General features: G+C 42.8%; 1 protein-coding gene across 4 annotated transcripts in view; it reads right to left on the reverse strand.

Annotated features, from left to right (window-relative positions):
- The window catches only part of Atp8b4 (ATPase phospholipid transporting 8B4 (putative)), a 202345-nt gene that overhangs the window by 136960 nt on the left and 40049 nt on the right, over nucleotides 1-25336 (reverse strand). For 2 of the 4 annotated variants that reach the window (NM_001430434.1, XM_087652114.1), the window contains 3 exon segments: nucleotides 2308-2369; nucleotides 3421-3519; nucleotides 7448-7561. In NM_001430434.1, the coding sequence (NP_001417363.1) occupies nucleotides 2308-2369; nucleotides 3421-3519; nucleotides 7448-7561 (275 nt within the window). 4 annotated transcript variants of the gene reach the window in all.

Here is a 25336-nt window from a genome sequence, read left to right on the forward strand (position 1 = left end):
CAGTCAACAAATACTTTTTAAAGTGTATTACATCTCTAGCCATCAGAGTGGAGCAAAACTAAACTAACATGAGGTTCCATCTCACTCTAGTCAGAATGGCCATCATCGAGAAAATCAATGACAGTGGATGCGAATGAGGACGTAGGTATTGAGAACTCCCTCGCTGTAGACAGGAGTGTGAACTAGTGGGATCCCTGTGGAAAACATGTTGTGGCTTTGCAAAAGACTGAAAATAGAGCTTCTATAGGGCCCTGCTGTCACACTCAGGCATGAACCCAAGGTCTCTGTGTGCTACCACACAGATATCTGCACAAGCATGTTTAATACTGCTAAATCTACAGTAGCTAAGAAATGAAGTCACACTCTATGTCCATCAACAAATCAATGAACCATGACAGTGGGGTACTGTGGTGCTTTGAGAACACTTGGCCCATGAGAAGTGGCACCATTAGGAGGTGTGGTCTTGTTGGAAGAAGTGTGGTCATGTGGAGGAAGTGTGTCACTGTGTGGGCAGGCTTTGAGGGAGTTCTCAAGCTCCACCCATTATAGGAGAGAGCCTCCTTCTGGCTGCCTTCGGATCAAGATGTGGAACTCTCAGCTCCTCCAGCACCATCTACATGAGCACTGCCAGGCCTCCCACCTTGATGATAATGCACTGAACCCCTGAACCTGTAAGCCAACCCCAATTAAATGTTGACCTTGGAGTTGCCTTGGTCATGGTGTCTCTTCACAGCAAAGGAAACCCTAACTAAGACAGGTACATATACACATGGAATTTCATTTAGCCTAGAAGAAAAATAGAATTATGCAATTTGCAATCAAATGATTGGAAATGGAAACTTACTTTCTTCAAGTTTTTTTTCAATATTCATTTTATTCTGCATGTCAGAGTGTTTTGTTTACATGTATATCTGTACACATATATATGTGCCTGATGCATGCAGAAGGCACTGGATCTCTTGGAATTAACTGGGATTTGAACCTTAGGCTCTTTGCAATAACCACTCTTAACCACTGAGCCATTTCTCCAGCCCTGAAATTATTCTCTTTTAATAATTATTTTATTATTCTTAATCATGTGGGCATATGAATGCAAGTGTCCTTAGAGGTCAGTGGCATTTGATCCCTTTAGAGCTAAAGTTACAGGCAGTTGTGAGTTGCCACTTGTGAGTTCTAGGGACTCATTTGCAAGAACAAATGCTCTTAACCACTGAGCCACCTCGGTCTTTCTCTTTACCCAGTCTCAGTGGCTAAGACAAATCTGTATGTCCTCCCTCATATGTGGACCCTAGCCTCTTACCGTTAGCCATGTGTGTCCAGATGGGAATAGATTCGGGTAGAGCCCAAAAATGAAGAAGGAGCCTATGAGGCTGGGAAAACAGAGAAGCTTTAAAAGAGGATGTTGGGGAAGGCAGTAGAACACTTGGAACAGGAGGATGCTGGAGGTGAGAGAGTACAGTGGGAAGGGGGCAGGAAAAACGGAGAATCGTGCAAATGGAACATGTCTGAAAAATACAGAAAACTATTACTGCATATGATAGTTCAGAAAATTCATTAAAAGTTTAAAAGATATGAAGAGTCTTCCATGCCAAAAAAAAGTAAGATAAAAGGAAACATTGGTCGGGATCTTGAAGGTTTCTTTCCCAATTCTCTAGTGTTTCCCTTTTGTTTGGGAACAACAAACATGCTCACGTCTGAATCACTGCTGACGTCAGTACTGCTTCCATGAATGGTATTTATCGATGCATGAATATAATACGAGAGAAATTCATGCTACTGTGGATAATGTGTTCTAAATTCAACTATGGGAGGCATATAAAGGCCTATCGTTGCTACTTATTTGGTACTACAATGTCAAAGACACGTCTGTGTTCCACAAAAGAAACTCCCAAAGAATTTGCTAAGTGTGAAAAAGACCCATGAAACAATGATCAAACTATACTTCAACTTCCAATGCGTTAAAGGACAGAGATATTCGATTAAAATACAAAGCTACCAATCGTTTAAAAAACCCAAAGTAGGCTGGAGAGATAGCTCAGAGGTTAAGAGCACTAGATGCTCTTACAGAGGTCCTGAGTTCAATTCCCAGTAGCCACATGGTGGCTCACAACAGTCTATAATGAGATCTGATGCCCTCTTCTGGCCTAGAGGCATATATGCAGACAGAACGCTGTATTTATAATAAATAAATAAATAAATAAATAAATAAATAAATAAATAAATCTTTAAGAGAAGGAAGGAAGGAGGGAGGGAGGGAAGGAGGAAGGAAGGAAGGAAGGAAGGCAGGCCAAGGAACAGATTTCTTACTTGCTATTAATGAGCACCTCAGACTGCCGGTTATTCACTTGATTATCACTCTTGTGACGGAACTGAAAAAATAAAGTTTAAGAAAGACCGTCTTAAGTCACTCTTTGTCAATCCTAACAGCAACACCGGCATATGTTGAGTTCATCTGTTTGGACAATGTTGCTGTCCAAATATGAGCATAGCTTGCACTTACTGTGAGCAGAGTTCCATGCACAGCTAACCAGCGCTCACCCTCCTACATCTCACCCTGGCACACACACATCACCGAATCCTCTGTGTGCACTTATATGCATGCATATGCTGCATGCTAGACCCATAACTCTAACCCTTGTTACATCTCTAGTTGCTTCTAAGAACACAGCCTGACATTTGCCTCCTAGACCAGAGAAGACCTACACTGGTTTTGAGAACTTTCACCAGGAACTGGAGGTTCTATTCCTCACAGGCGCACTCTACTTGCAGCTCAGTCTGCTCTGTGGTTTTCTTAAAAGCTGAGTAATTGCTTTTAACAACCTATATTTTATTCTTCAGAAATCTGAGTTGTTAACAGTGATATTATGCAACACCACCCACTTAAAACAGAAATCAGAATGAAATACTGAATTATACTTGGCATGATGCTTTATGACCAAGTGATCAGACTTCATATTGTTTGCTCCAGCAAAGTAAGCGTCTTATATCTCTAGGGACAATCCAAATATTAGGAACTTTGCTTTAAGCTCTGAAACTGGAAGCCATTCAGAACCAGATACACAAACACGCATGTACACACATCATACTTGTGTCAGACTTTCTCTTTTCCAACCTCAGATGTCATAGTATCAATGTGTACCTTGAAATTGATTAATCACTTTATTAGGGGACAGACACATACCACGTCAAGCATTATACACTTGTGTGTGGCCAATTTTAGATGGCTCATATCAAATTATGGATTTATTTAAAAAATTATACATACAACTGTGAAGGAGCATCACATAAGTTAATTACAAGCCTTCCTCGCTGCCTCACACTTGACCACTCTTTAGCCCCACTGGCTGGGTCTCTGTTTCCATAAAGGTAGACATTTGGTTAAAACGGGAACACCCGGCCTTCTCAGGCATGAATACTCACAAAGTCGTCGGTGGCATCCTTGACAGCTGTCATCGAGATCACCAGGACCAGGGGCACGATGGTGGTGAACCATGTCAGGGAAGAGATTTCTGGAATGAGCTGAAAAAGCAACATTTTCAGCCATTTAAGATTTTTTAAATTGGAAACGCATTCCAAACTTTGTCAATTAATTGCCTAAGACTTGAAGAAATCAATGAGATTGCGTTCAGCTATTTGTACAAAAGTAAACTAGCTAAGAGGATTCAACTGTGTGCATTCCATTGCAAAACATTTTGAGAAATAGCTTTATGCCAGCTTCCAGACTGGTTAAAATAAGATTAAAACTTAAAAGCGGGCTTTTTGAGCTCTTTCTTGGACACACATCTTCCAGCTGGTTGTTACATTGTCGCTGGTCCCTCAGCTTCTCATCTTAGTCTTCAGGAAGTTACCAGAAGGAAGTTAGCCCCCGTCAAAACACTTGCTAGAGAGCCTTTGATCGCCTGCCTTAGAAAGGGGTAGCCAGGTATTTGCATCTTAAATTGGATGCTCTGAAAATCTGAGTTAGTTTCTGTGCCAGAATGACTGTACAAATTCCTGGCTATGTCTCCACATTCACAATGCTTTCCCTACAGGGCACAGAATGCACTGTGACTGAGTCAGAGCAACCTGCAGCGCTGATACCACGTCCTTACGTTTCCTACCCCAGTTTCACAGCTGAGGCATCTAAGGTATTAAAAATCCCAGCAAGCACACACACAGCTAAAATATGTACCTAGGTCCCTGACTCCCACACTAGTCCCGTGTGTCTCCACCTCGAGTGCTACTACCTAAGACAGACAAGCATGCGACCCTATCAGACAGATGTGGTTTGTTTTGTTTCTTAATCAGATTGGATTCACTTGGAATCTGTTTCGGGGCTGTCAGGCAAGAAATGGTCCAGTAGACACAGTCATGGGGTGGAGATCAAGCCCTACAAATAATTCAAAACTAAATCAGTTTTATATAATAAATTCTGCACAATTTCTTAAACCTCAAAAAAATAATAAAACCCTGAGTGTTAATTAATGACATAAGCCCCAGCATCCTGCAACACACGTGGTGACTGCAGGTCAAATAAGCAACCAGAAGATCCAAGGTCGAGGCTTCCCAACACAGAGGACTGAGCAATGCCCAAGGATATAGAAAGTTAATTACAAGGGGTTGGGGATTTAGCTCAGTGGTAGAGCGCTTGCCTAGCAAGTGCAAGGCCCTGGGTTCGGTCCTCAGCTCCAAAAAAGGAAAAAGAAAAAAAAAAAGTTAATTACCCTGACTTGACCATTACATACTGTGTTGTATAATCTGAATTCTCACACTATACCTCATAGATATGTATAGTAGTACATGTTAATTCAAATAAAAATAACTTAAAGAGACACAATAAGAAAACAAAGCAAAGGGTTCCTGGAGACACAACAGAAGCACCTGGTGAGCAGCAGAAGACCCCACTATTGCTCCCCGATCGCTAATCCATTACTTTACATACCATCTCCCCTTCACAGCTCCCAGACATTTGTCAATAAATGATATTAAACACAGCCACCTCAACTGTCCCTTCCAAATATAAAAAACAAAAGCCTGAGACTGTAAGTAAGAATGCTGTGAAAGGCCTCATCAAGAATCCAAAAGCAATTTTATGATACTGGAAGGAGAGACCAAGAGCTGTATTTCCTTTTATGAATAATAGCAATTTTTCATTCATTAGGTTCTTTTGATTGGTTGGTCTCATCTGATTTGATCTGGTTTGGTTTTTTGCACAAGAAATATCCAATTATTCTTAACTATATCATTTTTTTCTCAGAGAGATTTCAAACCCTCTAATCTCAGTTCTTTTATTTTTATTAAACTGACTTCATTCTGGCCAGTGTCTTGACACCTGCTCAAGACAATAACTGCACAGGAGACAACAGAGACTGAGGAAATTAAAAAAGTCATCAGATCCTACTACAAAAGCCTATACTCAACAAAACTGGAAAATCTGGATGAAATGAACAATTTTTCTAGACAGATATCAGAATACCCAAGATACAATCCACAGACCACATGAAGCTCAAGAAGAAGGAAGACAAAAGTGCAGATGCTTCAGTCCTTCATAGAAGGGGGAACAAAAATACACACAGGAGGACAAAGTGTGAGCAGAGACTGAAGGAAAGGCCACCCAGAGACTGCCTCACTGGGGGATCCATCCCATATACAGACACCAAACCCAGACAATATTGAGGATGCCAAGAAGTGCATGCTGACAGGAGCCTGTTACAGCTGTCTCCTGAGAGGCTCTGTCAGAGCGTGACATATACAGAGGCGAATACTCGCAGCCAACCATTGAACTAAGAATGGGGTCCCCAGTGGAGGAGTTAGAGAAAGGACTGAAGGAGCTAAAGGGGTTTGCAACCCCATAAGAAGAACAACAATATCAACCAACCAGACCCTCCCCCACAGAGCTCCCAGGGACTAAACCACCATCCCAAGAGAGCACAAGGATGGACTTATTTCTCCATCCGCATATGTAGCAGATGATGATCTTGTCGGGCATCAATGGGAGAAGCCCTTTGTCCTGTCAAGACTTGATGCCTCTGTGTAGGAGAATGTCAGAGTGGGGAGATAGGAGGAAGTAGGTGGGTGGGTGAGGGAGCACCCTCATAGAAGCAGGGGCAGGGGGGAATAGCAGGTTTCTGGAGGGGAAACAGGGAATGGAAATAACATTTAAAATGCAAATCTAAAATATCCAATAAAAGAACAAAAGATAATAACTGCATGAGACTCTTAAGCAGCAGTGATTGATCTAGGAGATAAATGCAATCAGAGGTGATAGCAACAGAAAAGTAATATACATTCTCTCTCTCTCTCTCTCTCTCTCTCTCTCTCTCTCTCTCTCTCTCTCTCTCTCTCTCTCTCTCTCTCTCCCCCACCCCATAGGAGTTGGAAAACTTGGGAAGCTGACTGGACTGCCAGATAGGTAGGACCCTACACGAATGTGGAAGAAAACAGAGAAAGAAAAGCCAAATCCTACTGCAGTGGTTACTGTCTGAGAATTCAGTCACACCACAGAATACACTCATCTTCTGCTGAAGCTAGTAGGGATCTCTGGCACTTGCAATGAAAATATTAACACATACAGTATTGAACTGAAGATCTTACACAGCACTCCATCTAGATCTCACATGGTAGAGTCGTATTCTTTTTTGGGGGGGGTTCTTTTTTTTGGAGCTGGGGACTGAACCCAGGGCCTTGCACTTCCTAGGTAAGCGCTCTACCACTGAGCTAAATCCCCAGCCCCGTAGAGTCGTATTCTTAGCTCTTACACACAGCACACAACCTAACCTGGATCTACCAACTTGTCTAATCACATCATATAAAACAGAAATGGAATAAATCATTGTCTGATAGGAACTATTGAGGTGGGTTTGAATCTTTCTTGATATATGCCCTTTTCTTCCCAAAACACTGATCAAAGTTGAAATTTCATTTAAGCCCAGTTTTAGTTAAATAGGGAAAGGGTATTGACTACTAATAAACCCCTCAAAATGATTTAAAAAAACAGTCACACTACAGTGAAATAATATATCAGATATTTCTTTTATAAGTGCACACAACGTATCATTGTTCTTAGATTGAAGGGAAATTTGACAAAGTCAGTCCCACAACTTCATAGTCTTAGGAGTGAAGCCCCACCCTGTTAACGTAGGAGAATGATGAGGAAAGGAAGAAGGCCATGAGTAGCAATTATTAGACTTCTATGTGATTCAAACAAAATTGAGATTCTTATATGGTTCAGATAAAGGTTCGTATTAAAAAGACCTAGGTGTCGAAGTCAATAAATGCACTGTTTTTGTTTTACCCATTCTTGGCCCTGCTTTGTTTTTAAAACAAAATGTAGTAATACCATTAAAAATATAATAAGAATAGTCTTATATAATCATGAGCGATTTAACAAAATAAATTCATGTATGTTCTAGAATTATAGAAATACTTTCAACAAATGGATAACGAAGAAATACAGCTTAAAGATTACCTGTAGTATCAGAAGAAAAAGGAAATAGGCATTTGCCACCCTTTGGAACTGCTCAAATAAATTAATTGGCAAGAATGTGAGAATGTTGTACTTGGACGTGTGGATACGATTATCCTGAAAAAGAAAAGGCATCATGTTAGTTTGTGTGGAGGCATTGCCTGTTCTAACTCTCACACATACCGAGCTGAGTGCAGTTGTAGACAACACTTAGCTGTCTAGAGGTCTGAAGCTCCACAGCCCAAGACCTCCCCATTTCTTAAGGTAACATTGTCCTAATGCTAGGCAAAAGGACTGAGGGCCACATCAGCCACAGAGTCATGGGTCACATACAGGTTGGCTTCTGAGACTTTTCTCCTCTTGTGTGGTCTTTGGTGGATATTGCAGGAGTGCCCACTGTGTTGCTTAAGGATCCCTGAGTTCATGCTGGATTTGCATTTAGATAATGATCTGTCTGATCTATCTCCCCAAAATATGATCCATTTGGGAAACTGACAAGGGATTTCTATGTCTGGAGATCTTCTGGGATGGGAACCCTACTGATTACAAGGTAGCCTGTCCTTAGTTTGGAAGGGAATTACTGGAAAAAAATCTTTAATCCAAAAAAAAGTAAATTTGTCTCACTGTAATCTCTTGCTCGGTGCCAACCAAGGAATGTCCCTCGGGTCTCCTAGACCAACTCTAAGGCCTTTCCTGGTGATGTATTCCAGTATCTGAAGGCTGTTCACAGAACGTACTACACCTTCTGTCTCTGATCCACAATCCCAAACCCCACAGCTTCTCCATGACTGTTTTATAACAATTCTTTTCTGGCCACCCCCTTCATAATCCACCCCAGCTTCTCTACATCTGTGTTAAGACAAAGTACCTACATCTAAATACTAAATACAGGCATGACTCAAAAATAGGACTTTGCTGTCATGTTTTCTGAACTCTCCTATTAACTCACGCTATCATTTCATTAGCATTTTGGAAATTGCATCTCACTGTGTTTCCATGTTGAGTTTTAATCACCCAAAATGACCATTAGGTCATTTATATAGAAACTACCATTATATTAGTTTTCTTCCCTAAGCATTTACTTTTAATACTAATATAAAAAAAATCATGTGCCCTTAAACTATCATTTAACTTGTGATTCCTTCTTTGTGTCATCAGAAAACTTCAAATACATGCAATTTGTGTGTAATTTCTTATAAAGCTAAAGACAAACACATTAAAAAGGACAAGACCATGGGAAAAGAAAACATTACTCAAACAATAGAACCTGGTAGACAGCCAAGGACCTTTCTATAGATTGATGTAAGCCTTCTATTCTGTTGTTATATGAGATGCAGGGGGCTGAGGAACAGCTTAGTTAGTAAAGTGTTTGCCTTACAACACAAGAGTTTGACTTCCACCCACAGAGCCCATGTACAGAAGTGGAGGTGTGAGAAGGTGTCACTCGTAATCACTGAACAGTCAGCCTAGCCTACTTGTCAAGTTACAGCCTTGAGAGTCCCTGCCTCAAAAACAACTAAGTAAAGAAAGGTAGATAGCACACATGTGTATATGCACACACACACACACACACACACACACACACACACACACACTATATATATATATATATATATACTAGATATTGAATATATTTTATTCATCTCAGAATGAATCTTTGAAAATATAATGAACATGTTATTTAATCACTTATAAACCCATTTATCTATGTTCCCATGAGAGTTAACTCTTATCTTGTTCACAAAGATAACATAGCAAGATTGAGGTAATAAGGGGCTGGGGATTTAGCTCAGCGGTAGAGCGCTTGCCTAGGAAGTGCAAGGCCCTGGGTTCGGTTCCCAGCTCCGAAAAAAAAAAAAAAGATTGAGGTAATAAGACATCGTGAAATACAGAATCAATATACTAAGGATGGGGGCGTGTTTTATTGACCTCCTTCACACTTCCCAATCAAAGCTCCCTGCTTTTTATTTCCTGCTTCATAGAATCTCTGACCTGCTCTTCCCCTCTCTGTGCTCCTCCTCATTCCTCCCATGATTGCTTTTACTTTCCTGTTCTCTGTGGTGACTCTGGGTTATACTCTCCTCTAAATATTTGGAGCCAGAAAACAGATGAGAAAAAATATGCAGCACTTATCCTTCTGGATCTGCGTGACCGCATTCAATATAGTATTTTTAAGTCCCATCCATTTACCAGCAAATCTCATGATCTAATTTTTCTTTACAGATAAGTAGCGTTCATTGTGTATGTATATAAATACCACTACGGATGTTTGAAAAAGCTACGACGAATCATTATTTTATATTTACCTAAATTACATATAATACATACATGTGTATACATATGTATATCATTTAAATGATGCTATACCAATTGGAATGATAATGCCTCCCCAAAGAACTATAGACTATCTAGCAAAAGTCCCAGCAACAGGCATAAAAAAACCTCCTTTCAAGTTATCAATTAGAGGAGTCCAAGAGTTTGCCAAAACAATATAGACTATTGCTGCTGCCTTGGCTACATCCCAGAAATTGAGGATAAGGCCCTATCACTGAGAACATCATGTGCTTGGACACAAGACCTGGAAGACTTGGATTTGATCTGACCAGAAAACCTCCTCCCTGAGACTAGCTTTCATGGTACTTGGTGATACTGTACAGGCTGCCACAGGAGGAAAGCAGTGAAATGTTCTATGACCATAAGGTACGATGCCTATGAACCACAATACTGATCAGCATGGTGAGAAGGTTCTAAAGGTGCATTTGTGGCACTGATATCTCGGCAGTAACCAAGAGCTGTGGAACTGGACTTAAGGCTCACTGAGGCAGAGGGAAATCGTGCCTAGTAGTGCGGCCAGTCATCCTTCCAAGTTCAGGTAAATGACTCTACTTCTCCCTTGGCAGAATGAGTATGAAGGCTGGCAGGTAAGTGGTCCACCATTCGGGAGCCTTCCAATTGGAAGGCAACATTGGGAGGAAAGCAAAGGAAGAGGAAATACTGAGGGGTTTTTGGTAGAGATGTTTAGAAGAGAAGAAAGGAGGAATCACTGGATGGTTTTAAGTTGAGAAGCTACCTGACAAGATTTTAAAAGATCACTGGGTGGGGAAGAAATTGAAGCAGACGCAAAATTACCCGTGAGAAGAGTTCTTTAAGAGCTTCGGGATGATGAGAGAGAGAGGTTTGAGCAAGTTGGTGGTATAGAGAATAACAGTGAATAATGGGGTGGTGATGACAGCTAACATTTACCAAGTACTTACCATGTGTTCTATCAACCTGACCTTTTATAATTTTTTCTATCCTTAGAACTTTCTTGTGAAATGACTACTATTTTTTCCATTCCATTACAGAAAAAGCCAAGGTTCAGAGACAGTATTTCCATAACTTCAGAACAGTAACGCCAGATGGGGACTCTGCACATGGAGACCCCTTCCCACTCACTTTCACCTCTGCGCTGCTGTTGCCACTGCTGCAGTCCAGCGCAAGCAGCCATCCCTTGCTCTCCAGAGTAATCAGCCCTCATTTGCCTCACTCCCCATCCCCAGCTTTCTGCTACCTCCTTACGGAAGCAAACAGTACAGCTCCCTCTTTCCTCACAGCACCTCAGTTACAGTCCTGGTTGCTGTTGGCTTGTTGTACAATTATGACTCCCTCGTATCCCCTTGCTGTGAGAGCAATTCCCGCTCCTGTCGAGTAGCAGTGTGGACAGAGTGGATAACTAGATCCTCTTTCGGCTTTCCAAACAGGGGCTCAGTGGCCAGGAGCCTTTATGTGTTCAGTCCTGACTACTCCAGCAGAGCTATAAAGTGAAAGTAGAGCGCTCTTCAGAGACAGGTCACCAAAGCAAATGCCAGTAAACTAGAAAGCATTCTCTGTGACAGTGAGATTCTCACATGCACATAACTGTATTCCTGAACATAACAGAGCCAAAAAAAAAAAAAAAGCAAGCTCTGCCACATGAACACCAAAGCCTTTGGGGACCTTCCTTGGGGGTTCCCTGGAAACATTTCTCACACATTTAGAGGACTATCATGGAGATGAAGCCTCAAATTACAAGTATTTTGCTAAGTCAACATATTTATGGGATTTCATGAGCAATTCCTGAAATAACCCCAAGGAGAGTCCCAAATACAATGTACTAGACAGGACAAACTCTGACACAGCAAGAAAGACTCTAGTCTATGGCTTCACCCAGCAAGTGGATAGTTCTTGTTCCTGCTACTCTTCTAACCTGACTCTACTCCTGATCATTGCTTGTGATGGACCAGGACTATGGCAAACACTTCCTGTGCAGTACGAAGTGGGAAGGAAAGGCCCTGGATGCCTATGTCCCTACATTAAGGCCTCAGCCCAAATACCACAGCACAACAGAAGGGCCAACTGAGCCAGAAGTGAAAACTAATGTGTGACATCTTGGCTCAGCTAATGTGCGTGTGCGTGCGTGTGCATGCGTGCATGCGTGCGTGCGTGCGTGTGTGTGTTATTTATACATATATAGTTATATATTATACTCGTCACACGTATCACATGCATATGCGTGCGCGCACACACACACACACACACACACACACACACACACACACATATGCTTTTAAAACTCCAAATCCTCTCCTGTAGGCAGCAGGGGCATTTGACTATTTTCTCAATCACCTCCAACACATGCTTCATCATGATGAACTCAACTCCCGTCCACAGGCTCAGGGTGAGGCTCAGATTCACTTAAACCAACCACACAACCCATCTTCCCATTTTTGAGATGAAGTAATGACACACGATCTTTATCAAATCTGAAATCTGAAGAGACTTTCTCTTGCCTATTGCATCCCAACCTGGAAGAAAGTAGCCATGTGTCACTCTTTGAATTCTGAGGCTGCTAAGAAAAAAACTGAACACTTAAGATGCAGGCTTAGGGGCTTGGGGATTTGGCTCAGTGGTAGAGCGCTTGCCTAGGAAGCGCAAGGCCCTGGGTTCGGTCCCCAGCTCCGAAAAAAAGAAAAAAAAAAGATGCAGGCTTAGGGTGTGCACAAAAACAAAACAACAACATCAAAAAAAAAACTGGGCTTGAGAGTGGAGGCCCATGCCCACATTCTCAGCAGAGTATGGTGGGGACACACCCACATCATCAGCACTCAGGTGGTAGAGGCAAGAAAGTGGAAAGTTCCAGGTCAGTCTGGGATACACAGTGAGTTTGAAGCATTGTACTGAGACCCTGACAGAAAAGAAATAAAATCTAAAAGGAGAGAGAGCACTAGAGAAGGCCTTCCCTGAGGCTCCACTATCTCCTACTTGTCTTACTTGCTTTTTAACTACATTTCGTTCACCTCTGCCATGGTCTAAGTCAGTCTGAGGGTTTTGTTCCTCCAACCAAACACCAGGCACAAGCATTACTAACACACTCAGGGTTCATTCCTGCTCCGTGTAACCCATGGCTTTATGTCTAACACACTGCTTCAGAGAATGTAACCTCCATGAACTCATGGGTTGTCTGGAAACACTGCGTTTCTGTGAATGCCACAAGCCAAACCCCAGGAGCTTTTGCAAGAGTCCCATGACTTCAGCACTATCGAGCCCTCTTTCCTTGTCTGATGAGACACTTATATAGTTGTACATCATGACAACTATACAAATGTCTACTCTTTCTTGCTACAGGAAAACTTATGTGTCCTGTTGCTATGAAATAACCCTCTCGTTTAGGAAATGAGAATCTCTAAACCATGGAATTAAAACCAAAGAGAAGCTGTGCCCACAGACTGCTTTTTGGAGAGGAGGAAGTGGCCAGAAGACAACTGTACCACTCAGGAAATATGTGAAACACCCACGTTTATGCAAGGCTTCTCCAAAGAACGCATGTGTGGGGCACATGGCGGCACAGCACCTGCCTCTCTGATACCAAACTTCTCCACAGGAGTCAAATGCTGCCTAGTGCGATTCCTCAGAGCTCAGACTGGGAAGACAGGGAGGTGCTAATACACCAGTGAACACCGCAGAAGAGGCTGTGTGGAGAGGTACTCATAGATGGTGGCTCACGTCACAACATTCTCTCAGCCAGGATCCAGGCTGTGTGTGTTATTTTTTGTAGGAAGAAGTAGCAGAGGGAATGTTACCCTAACAGTCAGTCACTCCTTCAGCTCATGTTTGCACAGGGTCTCCTCTGTGCTGGGCACCATGTTGTTGAGCCAAGACTACAAATATGGACAGATAGAAGTCTATACATAGAGTCTGCATTCTATCTGTGGGGGAGAAAGGCAGGAATAATCAGAAAAGAATCTTGTAAACTGGTGACATCATTTAAGAAAGTGGCCCCTGCTATGCAAACAGTGACAGAATAGCAGCTTCTCCTTAGGAAGCCTTCCTACCTGACTCTCCTAGCTAACATATCCTCGAAATGACCCTAATGGGGAAAAAAAAAAAGGATGTGAAATTGGGAGGGTAGGGAGGGCTAGATCTGGGAGGACCTAGATGTGGGAGGGGACTATGGTCAAAATACATTGGAGGAAATTCTCAAAGAATTAATAAAAATCTATTGTTTTGAAAGCTACCCTTATGAGACTGTGGAAACACCTGATGCTAGTGGTGCCCATCCCCTTCCCAGGTCCCAAAAGAACCCCTTGTGTTAACAAAAAAGAAAAAGAAAAAAAAATTGTAGGTGTTTAACTAAAAGCTTAAAGTTGAGATAACTAATGTTTAATGCAGATTTTCTTTACTATAGATGCATGCTTACTAGATTTATGTCTATGGTAAGGATAATATAGACAAGTATTTTTACATGTATACACATACGTGCATATATGTAGGAGTATGTGCTACATACACATGTACACTTATATGCATGTGTGTTCATATACACGTATCTACAGCAAAAAAAAGAAATCCTGTTATATGTGTTTGGGTGTACTCGGAGTTTTAGCTTCTTTTCACAAATGGGGACGGTGTTCACTTTGAAGATGGCTGGCCAATCTCTGTTATGATCAAAGAAAAAGAGCACAGGAAGGATAGAAGAACATGTGGCCAGCTCTCAGGATGACAGTTTCACCACAGATGAGAGGCGTTGCCGCCTTCCATGTGCCAAGCAGAGTCCACAGTCCTCAGAACCTCCAGGGAGCCATGGGTGTCTCCACACCAGTCTACAAATGAGGAAACCGAAACCGAGGCTGAGAGCAGCCTTGAGGGCTGAGGCCAAACGTGACATTTCGTAGAGTCCGAGGTTAAAACGCTGTGTTTGTGCAGGTGAATCAGGAATACAGAATCCCCAGACTGCCTCCTGGGAAAGGATCCTCGATCTTTGCAATGCAGCGAAAAGTTCACATTAATTCAATCAGCCCGAGCAGTCACTTGCAGTCACCACGCTGCGCTGCGCTCGCTGCTGCTCAGGGAACACATTCCCCACCTAAACTCCGCAGTGGTGCGGTGGTGGCGAGAAGAGCCGGTCAGCCATGACAACCACCTTCTCTTTTCCACCCTCAGGCATCAGTTTAGTGTTTCAGCATCTGAAAGCCTGTTCTAGAACTAGCAATGCCCTAGGAATAATGATTTATCTACAAAGGACTAATTTGGACAATTACCAGGGGAGCAGATTACATTCTCCTCTGAGGTTAATTTAATCACACTACTTTTTTGTTTGTCTGTCCAGGATGCTTAGACACTCAAAACATTTTAGATAGTTCCAAATGTAATGTTAACTTCTCTTTTGTGATGTTTGAAAAAGAACTTCAAATCCCCACTAAGTTATAAAGGGGCCGGGTTGGAAAGAGAAGACTTCGGGGACTCTTTCTGGGGCTCTGCCCCTGATCTGTTGACTCCTGATTCTGCTTTGCCAGGCTGTGTCTGTGCCTCCTGCTTACACATCCAGCCTCTGCTAGAGACAAGGCCCTTGGCTTTGGCCACAGCCCATCTCAGAGCTCCAGAGCCTTCTGGGAGCAAAGTAGGCATTGCTTTGAGTCGATATTAAAACTCATTTTCCTAATTGCAGAGAGGTTTCAGGGCATGAAGTCATACAAAGTTGTTTTTTTTTTTATTAGAACTAAATAGATCACGCACACACCGCTATGCAGTCTGGGAACTGGGCCAAACTTTGGGATCTCAGCGTTTATGACAATAACAAAGGCACAGTGGAGGAGTCGGGTTAAGAAGGGAGGGCACACAAAGTAATAATCCTTCCTAGGACTCTCCTTACATCGGGCGTCTACATAAATAATAGAGCCTCAAGTAACACCCTCAAAGGTTGCCCCCGGGGATTAGAAGGAAGCCTCCAGCACTCTGAGGCTCCACCTCCAGGTCTCTCTGCTCCTGTAACAGCCCCCGGCTTTCTGGTCCACGGTCCCGTCACAGCAGGATTAGACAATATCCTAATTCCAGGCAAGTGCATACCTCCTGCCTTTGTATCTTTGTTGGATGTATTTGCCTGGGAAGGAGGTGCTGGGAAGGAGCCAATAAACAGAACTAACTGGGTCAGAAATAAGAACAGAAAAGTATCTAGGTTGGTGAGGGGTGGGAATCAGAGGACTTTAAAGTTTTTTGTATCAATAAAAACAATAATAATAATTTATAAATAAAATGTCATTCTTCAATATTTTCTGTTCACAGCATGCATAGATTTAGTGAATAATAATATAACTGTGGTAAGAATTAGAAAGCAGGGGTTGGGGATTTAGTTCAGTGGTAGAGCGCTTGCCTAGCAAGCGCAAGGCCCTGGGTTCGGTCCCCAGCTCCGAAAAAAAGAAAAGAAAAAAAAAGAAGAATTAGAAAGCAAAGTTCATTCAGACACACACACACTGACATCCCAGACACACACACACACACACACACACACACACACACACACACACACGGAAGAATCCATCGAGGTTGCTGCTGTGTTTAGAATTGACGCTGGAGGGGGCTGGAGAGATGGCTCAGCGAGTGGATAAGGACCCTGGCTCTTACAGAGGATCTGGGTTAGAGGATCCAGCACCCACGTGGCAGCTCACCACCTGTTCTAACTACAGCTGCAGTAGCCGTGACACCTTCTGGCCTCCTCAGGTGCCGGCACCCATGATGCACAGATGTAAATGCAGACAAAATGCTCATTACATGTAAAGTTAAATAAACAATAAACCTAGACTTGATGCTGGAGACTCTGTGTGAACACAGTAGCTTGTGCTCTGTGTCACTGCCAGTAAGGATCACCAGTGGGCCTGCAAATTAGTTCATCTTAGGGTGCGAGGAGGTGAAACACGGAGGTCTCTGGGCTCAGCTCTGCCTTTTATTAAAGGTTTTCTCATTCTGGAGTGGTGGCCCATGCAAGCACTCTGCCTCTAAGCTTTATGCCCACTCTCGGCTGTAATCCTGTCTCACCCTCCTGAGTAGCTGGGATTATAAACCTCGGCGTCAGGATGGCCTTGTTGAACATCAGTGAGAGGAGAAGCCCTGGGTCCTGCCAAGGCTCGATGCCCCAGTGTAGGAGAACGTCAGGGCGGGGAGCCGAGAAGGGGTGGGTGGGTGGGAGAACCCCCTCATAGAAGCAGGGGAAGGGGAGATGGGATAGGGGGTTTATGGATAGGAAACCGGGAAAGGGGATAACATTTGAAATGTAAATTGAAAAATATCCAGTAGAAAAAGAATTATTAAAGGAAAATGAATAAATAAATAATAAACCTCTGCATCCAGGTTAACCTTAATAAATGTTTACTTTTCTAAAAACTTTTCTTTGGTATGACAAAAAATACAATAATAGTAAATCTAATTATACAAATGTCAGAACAGTGACAAAGTCAGTAAATTATAGAAATTAAAATTTCTAAGTAAACAAGATGAAATTATTCATGGGCCAAGAACGTTCTGAAAGGAGCCCTCTAGTGCTGAAAAGGGAAATATGGTTAATCCTAATGTAGATCAGGATTCCTATTTATGCATATGTGTGCAGTATGCATGCATTTATGCAGGCCTGTCCATGCGTGTATCAGTCAACATGTGTGAACAAACATGCATGCATATGCGTCCATGATGCAGAGGCCAAAGGTTGACACTGGCGTCTTCCTCCATTGCTCCCCAATTTATGTATTGAGGCAAGGTCTCGCACTTGAGTCCAGAGATCACCAATCTGGCTAGTCTGGCCAGCCGACATGCTCCGTGGATACTCCATCTCTAACTCCCAAACCCTGGGATTTCAGGCAAGCCACTGTGTGTGCCTGGCGCCTTTGTGAGTGCTAAGGATCTGAACTCCAGTGCTCTATGTGTGGCAAGCACTTTACACACTAATCCCTCTCCCATCGACCAGTGATCTAACCTGATTGACCATTAGAGTCCTGGCACTTTTTAAAATGCCACAGAGTTGCCAATTCAACTGATCCATTAGTGCAGATAACGATGGAGACTCAGAAGTCATGCTCAGTAAACCTGCACACGGCACAATAGTAAAGGAGACTTAGTGACAGAGTGACAATCCCTGTCACTATCAGTAGAAGAGGGAGGTCACTGTCGTCTCTGAAAGGCTGTCACTCTCTCCCACTCACTAGTAATCCTCTGCAGTAACGCTTACTCTTCCATAGCAAGCTAGTCAAATGGTGTCTAGAACATTGCACTTGACTCTGGAACATTCTACCATAAGCAGTGATAGAAAAGGCACAAGTTCTTTGTAAAGAAATGGAATTCTGGGTGATTATTCTGGGGCTCCGGTTTGAGAATTCATTCATGGGTATCAGAGGATGGTCAAATGAACTGGGAGAAATATTTGTTCTGCTTTGGCCTCCAAACAAAAGGCAAAATGGATGTCTGAAAGTATCAATAAGGGAAGATAATAAAGCAAAGGAATATCAATTTGCCTCGATTCAAAGAGAATAATGAATCTATCCTTCTGGGTGTGGTGGCATACACCTGTAATCAGAGACAGAAAGACTGCTGAAAGTTCAAGACCAGCCTCATCTACATAATGAGTTCTAGACCGACCAAATCTACATAGTGAGTTTGGGGGCAGCCTGGTCTACATAGTGATTTCTAGACCAGCCTAGTCCACATAGTGAGTACTAGGGCAGCCTGGTACACATACTGGATTCTAGACTAGCCTAATCTCAATAGTGAGTTCTAGGTCAGCTAAGAGTCCCTGGTGAGACCTTGTCTCAAAAGAATGCATATCGTCTCCAGGAGAGTAAATGCAACTGGAGATTATCAAACATTGTATGCTGTATTTTCTATCATTTGTGATTCCTACATTTTATATAGGCATACAGAATCGTTTTTATATGTCATGAAAGTAGAAGTAACCCTGTCGGGGAAGGAAGGAGGCTAACAAGAGGAGCCATGAGAGACGGAAAAGCAGGAAACCTGGCAGGAAATACAGCCAACAGGTTATATACTTGTGTAAAAGCATCCTTATAAAGCCCAGTAGCTCATACAGTGACTGCACATCAATTAAACGCAGCATCCAAAGACAGCCTAGTGTTTAGGGGTTTAGTGACTCCCCTTCCTCTAGAAGGTTATAAACACAGCTAGCATTACAAGTAGAATTCTGCAGGGTAGTTAGCTGGGAAAGGTTTAAAAAATAACTCCACACTAAGCTTTGGTGCACATAAGCTAACTTGCCAGCCCTAGAGAAACCTGCCAGGCTTTTCCTGTCACTTACATAAAACAATCTCCTGGGTCTAAGGACATGGCTCAGCCATTCTGATGGTGTGCTGTTCTCGCAGAGGACCTGAGCTCTGTTCCCAGGACCTGGGAGGGCAGCTCACAATCCCTCTAACTCCAGCCAGACTGGTCCAATAACTTTTTCTGGCCTCTGCAAGCACTTGCACTCATGTGAACATTTCCACCCACAAATACACATAACCAGAAACAAAACCACATCTTCAAAACAATCCTCTGCCCCCTGTACTTTCTGATAATCGACACGGAATGATGTCACCTCTCCTACATAGCTCCATGGCACCTGGACAGGTGCAGCTGGACTCATAAGTTCACAACCAGGAAGGGACTATGCGAAACCAGAGCCACTGGAGACACCTGGCCTAGGGCAACAGCAGCTACCGATTCAAACCACCAATCCAGACACTTACTACACTGAGCTTAATTCTTCAAAGAACTTCTCACTTACCAAGCCAGAACATTTTTGGGGTGCTCCACACTTAACCTTTCAACTACTATGCCATTAACAGCAATGGCACACAAAGGCACACAGACATGCAAACAGCTCCAAACCAGCCCCACTGCGAAGTCTTAAAACCGAACTTCAATTCCTCAATAGCTTATTTTGTCTATGAAAGTAAATTGTGCTGGGGGTGGGAGATTGACTCATAACTGTATGCTCAGTACTAGAAAGCTAAGGTAAGAGGATTGCTGTGAGTTTCACACCAACCTCGTCTGCACAGTGAGTTCCAGGCCAGCCTGAGCTACAGAGTAAGACCTTGTCTCAAGAAAGCAAAAGCAATGACAACTTTTCAAAAGTATAATTTTAGTGGTTCTCCCCACAAAACAGCATGCGTAACAAATAAGGTATATGTTAACTAACTTGATTTAAGCATTCCACGACTTAACCACATTTCAAACTATTTTATCATAAATATTTACAGAGAAACACAGTCACGGGAGCAATACAACGAAATCTGAGCATTGGCTTCCTAACAGTGGACAGGAATTAGATACTGTATTTTTGCATGAATAATTTGATCGTCAATCTACAAAATGTAGGATGACAGTCACTTTAGCAATCGGATCGTAGAACCATATTGTTCAAGGTGATAAAACTGCAAAACATGACAAAAATAAACCCACTTGGTGACAGTTGGAGAGAGTGGTTTTCTGTTAGCTTCGAAATTGTTGCTACGTTGCCCCACTTGGTTCACACGGTGATTGTGGGCCTGCTTCAGAAGGGCAGTGACTACAAAGGAAACTGAATTTGCGGTTCTCTTCACTGGGGCGGTTGTCTCTCTTCCTCTTGCATCGTTTCAGTTGTTAGGTCTTAGCTGAAATCCATGCGGAAGTAGCCAAGCTCTAACAGGGCTCTGAATCTCTACCATCAGGGATCACCTGCCGTAATCCTTCTAATTCCAATTGTATATTGTCTCACAGAAAACATTTAGGATTTCTAAAACGATGAGAGAAAAAAACTTCCTTTTCTTAGGTTGTTTCTTAGGTTGAACCCTTCTACACTGACACTCGTGGCACTTGGACATACAAAGTGAAGTAACTTAAAGTCGAAAACATTACTTTACAAAAGCTTGTGATTCACAACTAACCCAGCCGGAAGTCTGCCAACCCACACAATACCATCCCGCTGCATCATCACTATTCGATACAGTCCCTGGGCACAACTTCCCAATGGCTATCAGTGGGAGGAATTAGACATTCTCTTTATTCAGGACACATGGCAGAGGCTGATGAGATGGTCTTGAGCAAGTAGAACCCAAACGCAGCTGCTAATCACAAGAGTAGCATTCCCTATAGGTGTGACCAAATGCACTGCTCAGATTCTATCAGCAAGTCTTGCTCCAGGTCACAAAGTTCAGTTAGACCAGGAACCCCTATGTCAGTGCTTCTTGACCTGTAGGTGGCAACTCCTGTGGGAGGTCAAACAACCCTTTCACAGGGGTCACCTAAGACCATCTGAAAACAGATATTTACATTATAGTTCGTAATAGTAGCATAACAGTAGCAAAATTAGTTATGAAGAGCAATAAAAATAATTTTGTGGTTGGCCGTCACCATAATATGAGGAACTGTGTTAAAGGGTCGCAGCGTTAGGAAGGTTGAGAACGACTGTTCTGTGTTCTGGTGTGTTCTTGGAGAGATTTGCTAAGTAGCTGGAAGAATGTGACTGCTGCATGTGTGCCTTCGAGATCTTTACCAATACAATCAAGCTTGTGTTTAGTACTGCAACTCCACGCTTGGTGTGTTGCATTGACCGTCAGAATCTCTTGGATCTTAACCACGCTGTGAATCAAACCTGGGATGCTTCCCGTGTACGTACAGTTTGTAAGATTTCATATTCATTGCAATGTTGTCAACATTTGTTAACAGTTTACATGGCGAGTTTACAGTAATCTGAGCACCTGGTCCTGTAAAGTTGCACCTCCATGTTTAATATCTGACCAATTATTCATACAAAGCTTCCTACATTCATAAGATAGGGGAAGTTGCTATACCTAAAGGGCGACAGTCGATGGCTGGGTAATATAGAATGCATCCTAAGGTCGGTGATGAGTTTGAAAGTAAGGCATCATAATTTGGAGGTGATATTTTGCATGCCATGCCCAGACTCATAGATTGCCAAAGGGGAGAAAGATTAAAACCTCTTTCTTAAGGTCGTCCAGCCAGTTGTGATCAGCAGTGCTTGTCCATGGCTCTCAGACCCCTGTGCACCCACCTTTAGAACCAATTAGTCATTCATTTCCTGAGCTGCTCCCGCCTTCCCCACACTTCCGCCTTACTCTCCTCTGTTCTCCTCCACCATTACTCTCCTTCCCTCCTTAGACTCCGGCCTTCCTCCTGTCTCATCAGTCCTGGGGTGTCTGCTCCTCATTGCACAGCCAGCCGTCACCCCCAACAACTTCCCCTTTTCTCTCTAAATCTACAAGTCTTGCCACACCCAGGTTCTGCTCAGTACTAAGCTGCAGTTTATTTAATCTGTAGGCCAAATATAACCCTATTTTATTTGGTAGCTTCCCAGTTACTATGAGCCCGTCACTCCATATACAAACTACAGGGCCTGCCTTGTGTCTGCAGCAATGCTGCCTCAGCCCTAGAGGTCTGGGACAACAGCCGTGTACCACGTGCCCGGCAGGACACTCTTCTTCAAGCAGTTTCATCTCCCAAGCCTGGACTGCAATGACTTCACATGGCACACTTGACCCTTGATGGGTGCTGTCCTTCCCAACACTGAGAGTCCAAATAAGCACATGAGACTGAGATCATTTCCCATTTACTCTATCAAAACTTCCTCCAGAATGTTCGCTAACATTGAGTTCTCCTCCCCCCGCCCCGATGGAATAGATCATACAACATAATTAGAATTTAACATCTCCTTTCCTTTTTCACTCTTGGCTTATTCTGGTGCGCTGGTCTTCTCTTTCTGCATAGACTGCAGACACTCCTTGAAGCTGGGAAGCAGACTCTACTCCCGTGCTAGATAATCCCACCGGCCTAGAGCACACTGCTAGCGTAGGCAGACAGCTCCCTCCCACGTGTAAAGTTTTGAGGTCACTTCAAAGCCAGCACCTCTATTGCTTCCCTCACATATTCCTCATCCCTTTGAGCTGTGCATCCAGTTTGGATGCTGTCTCAGATCTTCTTTGAAAAGCAAAGCAGCACACATACATGTTGCTAGGTAGAGGGCAGGCACTCTAGGAATACCGAACCTAGAATTCATTTTTCTTTTTATTAATCATTTTAAATAATATCCCCCTTCCCAGTTACCCCTCCACCAACCCTCCCATCCCATCCCTCTTCTCCCCCATCCCCTTTGCCTCTATAAGGATGCTCCCCATCCACTCACCCCCTCCTGTCTCACACCTCTAGCATCCCCCTACTCTGGGGCATCAAGCCTCCCTCCCCTCCCTTTGATGTTAGACAATGCCATCCCCTGCTACATATGTATCTGGAGTCCCGGCTCCCTCCATGTATACCCTTTGGTTGGTGGTTTAGTCCCTGGGAGCTCTGGGTGGTCCAGTTATTTGATATTGTTCTTCTTATGGGGTTGCAATCCCCTTAAGCTCCTTCGGTCCTTCCCCTAGCTCTTTCATTGGGGTCCCTGGGCTCAGTCAGACGGTTGGGTATAAGTATTTGTGTCTGTATTGGTCAAATACTAGTAGAACCCCTCAGGGAACAGTCATAGGCATGACTCAGCCATTAAGAGCACTGGCTGCTCTTCCAGAGGTCCTGAGTTCAATTCCCAGCAAACACATGGTGGCTTACAACCATCTATAATGAGTTTTGATGCCCTCTTCTGACATGCAGGTACACATGTAGATAGAGCACTGCTACATTAGAATTCACTTTTATCTCTATTTTAAAAGTACAGTGAATCATGTATCTAGTCACAAGACATTTTATTCCTAATCCAATTGGTCTCAGAGAATCATAGGCACATCCTGTGGACTTGAAGAGATCCACTGACTAAAACACACACTAAGAATAACAGTAGACCCATGAAAAGGGATGCAATTCTAAGATGGTAAATATGCTAATTATACTGATTCAATCATTACATAGCATTACATCATATTGCACCCTATTCATATGTATAATGTTCTATATTAATAAGATAGCATTTTTAAAGATACACAAAATACCAAAACACTTTGGGTTTTTTTAGTGTGTGTGTGTGTGTGTGTGTGTGTGTGTGTGTGTGTGTGTGTGTGTGTACCTGTAGTGATAATCTCTTGGGTACTGTGTGGAAGCATCACCTGTCAATAAAAATTTGATGGCCAATAAGCTGAGGCAGGATTAGAAGGTGGGACATCCGGCATGGGGATACGGGGAGTCTGGAAAAGAGTCAGGGGTGGGAGGATTCACCACTGGAACTTGGGAAGTCAGTTGTATGAAACTGAGGAGAGGTACATAGACTAGTAGAAATGAGTTAATATAAGTTATGAGCTAATCAGAGAACAGAACTAGCTTGGCCTAGGCATTTATTCATAAATAATAAACCTCTAAGTCATTATTCAGGAACTGGGGCATGGGCGAAATAAAAGGCTCATGGTTACCTCTCTCTCTCTTTCTCTCTCTCTCTCTCTCTCTCTCTCTCTCTCTCTCTCTCTCTCTCTGTGTGTGTGTGTGTGTGTGTGTGTGTGTGTGTGTGTGTGTGTGTGTGTGTGTGTGTGTGCAGGTGCTTCTGATGGCAGATGCTCTAAAGCAGGAGTTACAGGCTCTAGTGATCCATGTGTGGATGCTGGGACCCAAACTTGTAGCCTCTGGAAGAGCAGAAAGTGCTCTCAAACAGGGTCATCTCTCCATCCCCCAATAATCACATTTTATTATCACTACAAGCGTTTTCATTATTTCTACCATGCATTTTAAGTTCTTGGCTTACATAACTAAATATTTTTAACAATAACATACTTTAAATTTCTATTATTTTTTACTTATTTGTATGGAGAGGAGCACACACCACTAAACACATGTGAAAATCAGAAGACAATCAGCAGAAATCAGTTCTAGCCTTCCTGGGCTGAAACTCAGGCTGTCAGTGCCTTTACTGCTGAGCCATCTCAACAGCCCAACCAATTTTAATATAGCCGTTCATTAGCACTTCTATTATTACCTAATAATCAATCATTCTGAAGAGATGAATGTCCTCACCGTTGGTACTCTCCCCTCCACTCTCCAACCCTACTTTCTTCTCTATTTCTTGGTGGTCTGAAACTCTCCAAGCTATTTGACATTTCCCACCTTTCTGTTCTCAGTGTTGTTTACCAATCAATTAAAATTAGAACCATTAACATTGTCATTTCATTTATATTCTGAATCCTGTATCTCTCAAAGGTGCTAGCAATTGCCTTCTAGGCCCGGGTTATGTCTTGCTATGTGCTTTGCAGTTTAACAGTTTGTTGACAACCAACCATCCCTGCTGTATTGAAATCCTGCCCTTCAAAAGCTTCAATCAGCTTAGGCAGGCTCAATGCTCACGGCTTTGCATCATTTATCTGAGTTTTAGATGGTTTTTTTTCCTCCCCTAGTCAAATGTACAGATTTAAAGTGAGGCCAAGCCTTGTTTTATAAAATCTATAGCCCTCTACCTTCCTTCATCTTTAGAGTATAAAAATAAGGTCAGTTGGGCTGTGGACATAGCCCAGTAGTAAAGTACTGCCTAGCATAAGCGCGGCCCCATCCTCAATTCCCAGCGCCTTCCAAAAACAAGTTTTTAACTTGCCAAGGTTAACATTATCAGAGCCTGTATCAAAATAAAAATGAAACAGTTAACACTACTTTTTA

Source organism: Rattus norvegicus, chromosome 3 (assembly GCF_021556685.1).
Source record: "Rattus norvegicus strain SHRSP/BbbUtx chromosome 3, alternate assembly SHRSP_T2T, whole genome shotgun sequence".
In the NCBI taxonomy this organism is placed as follows: Eukaryota; Metazoa; Chordata; class Mammalia; order Rodentia; family Muridae; genus Rattus; species Rattus norvegicus.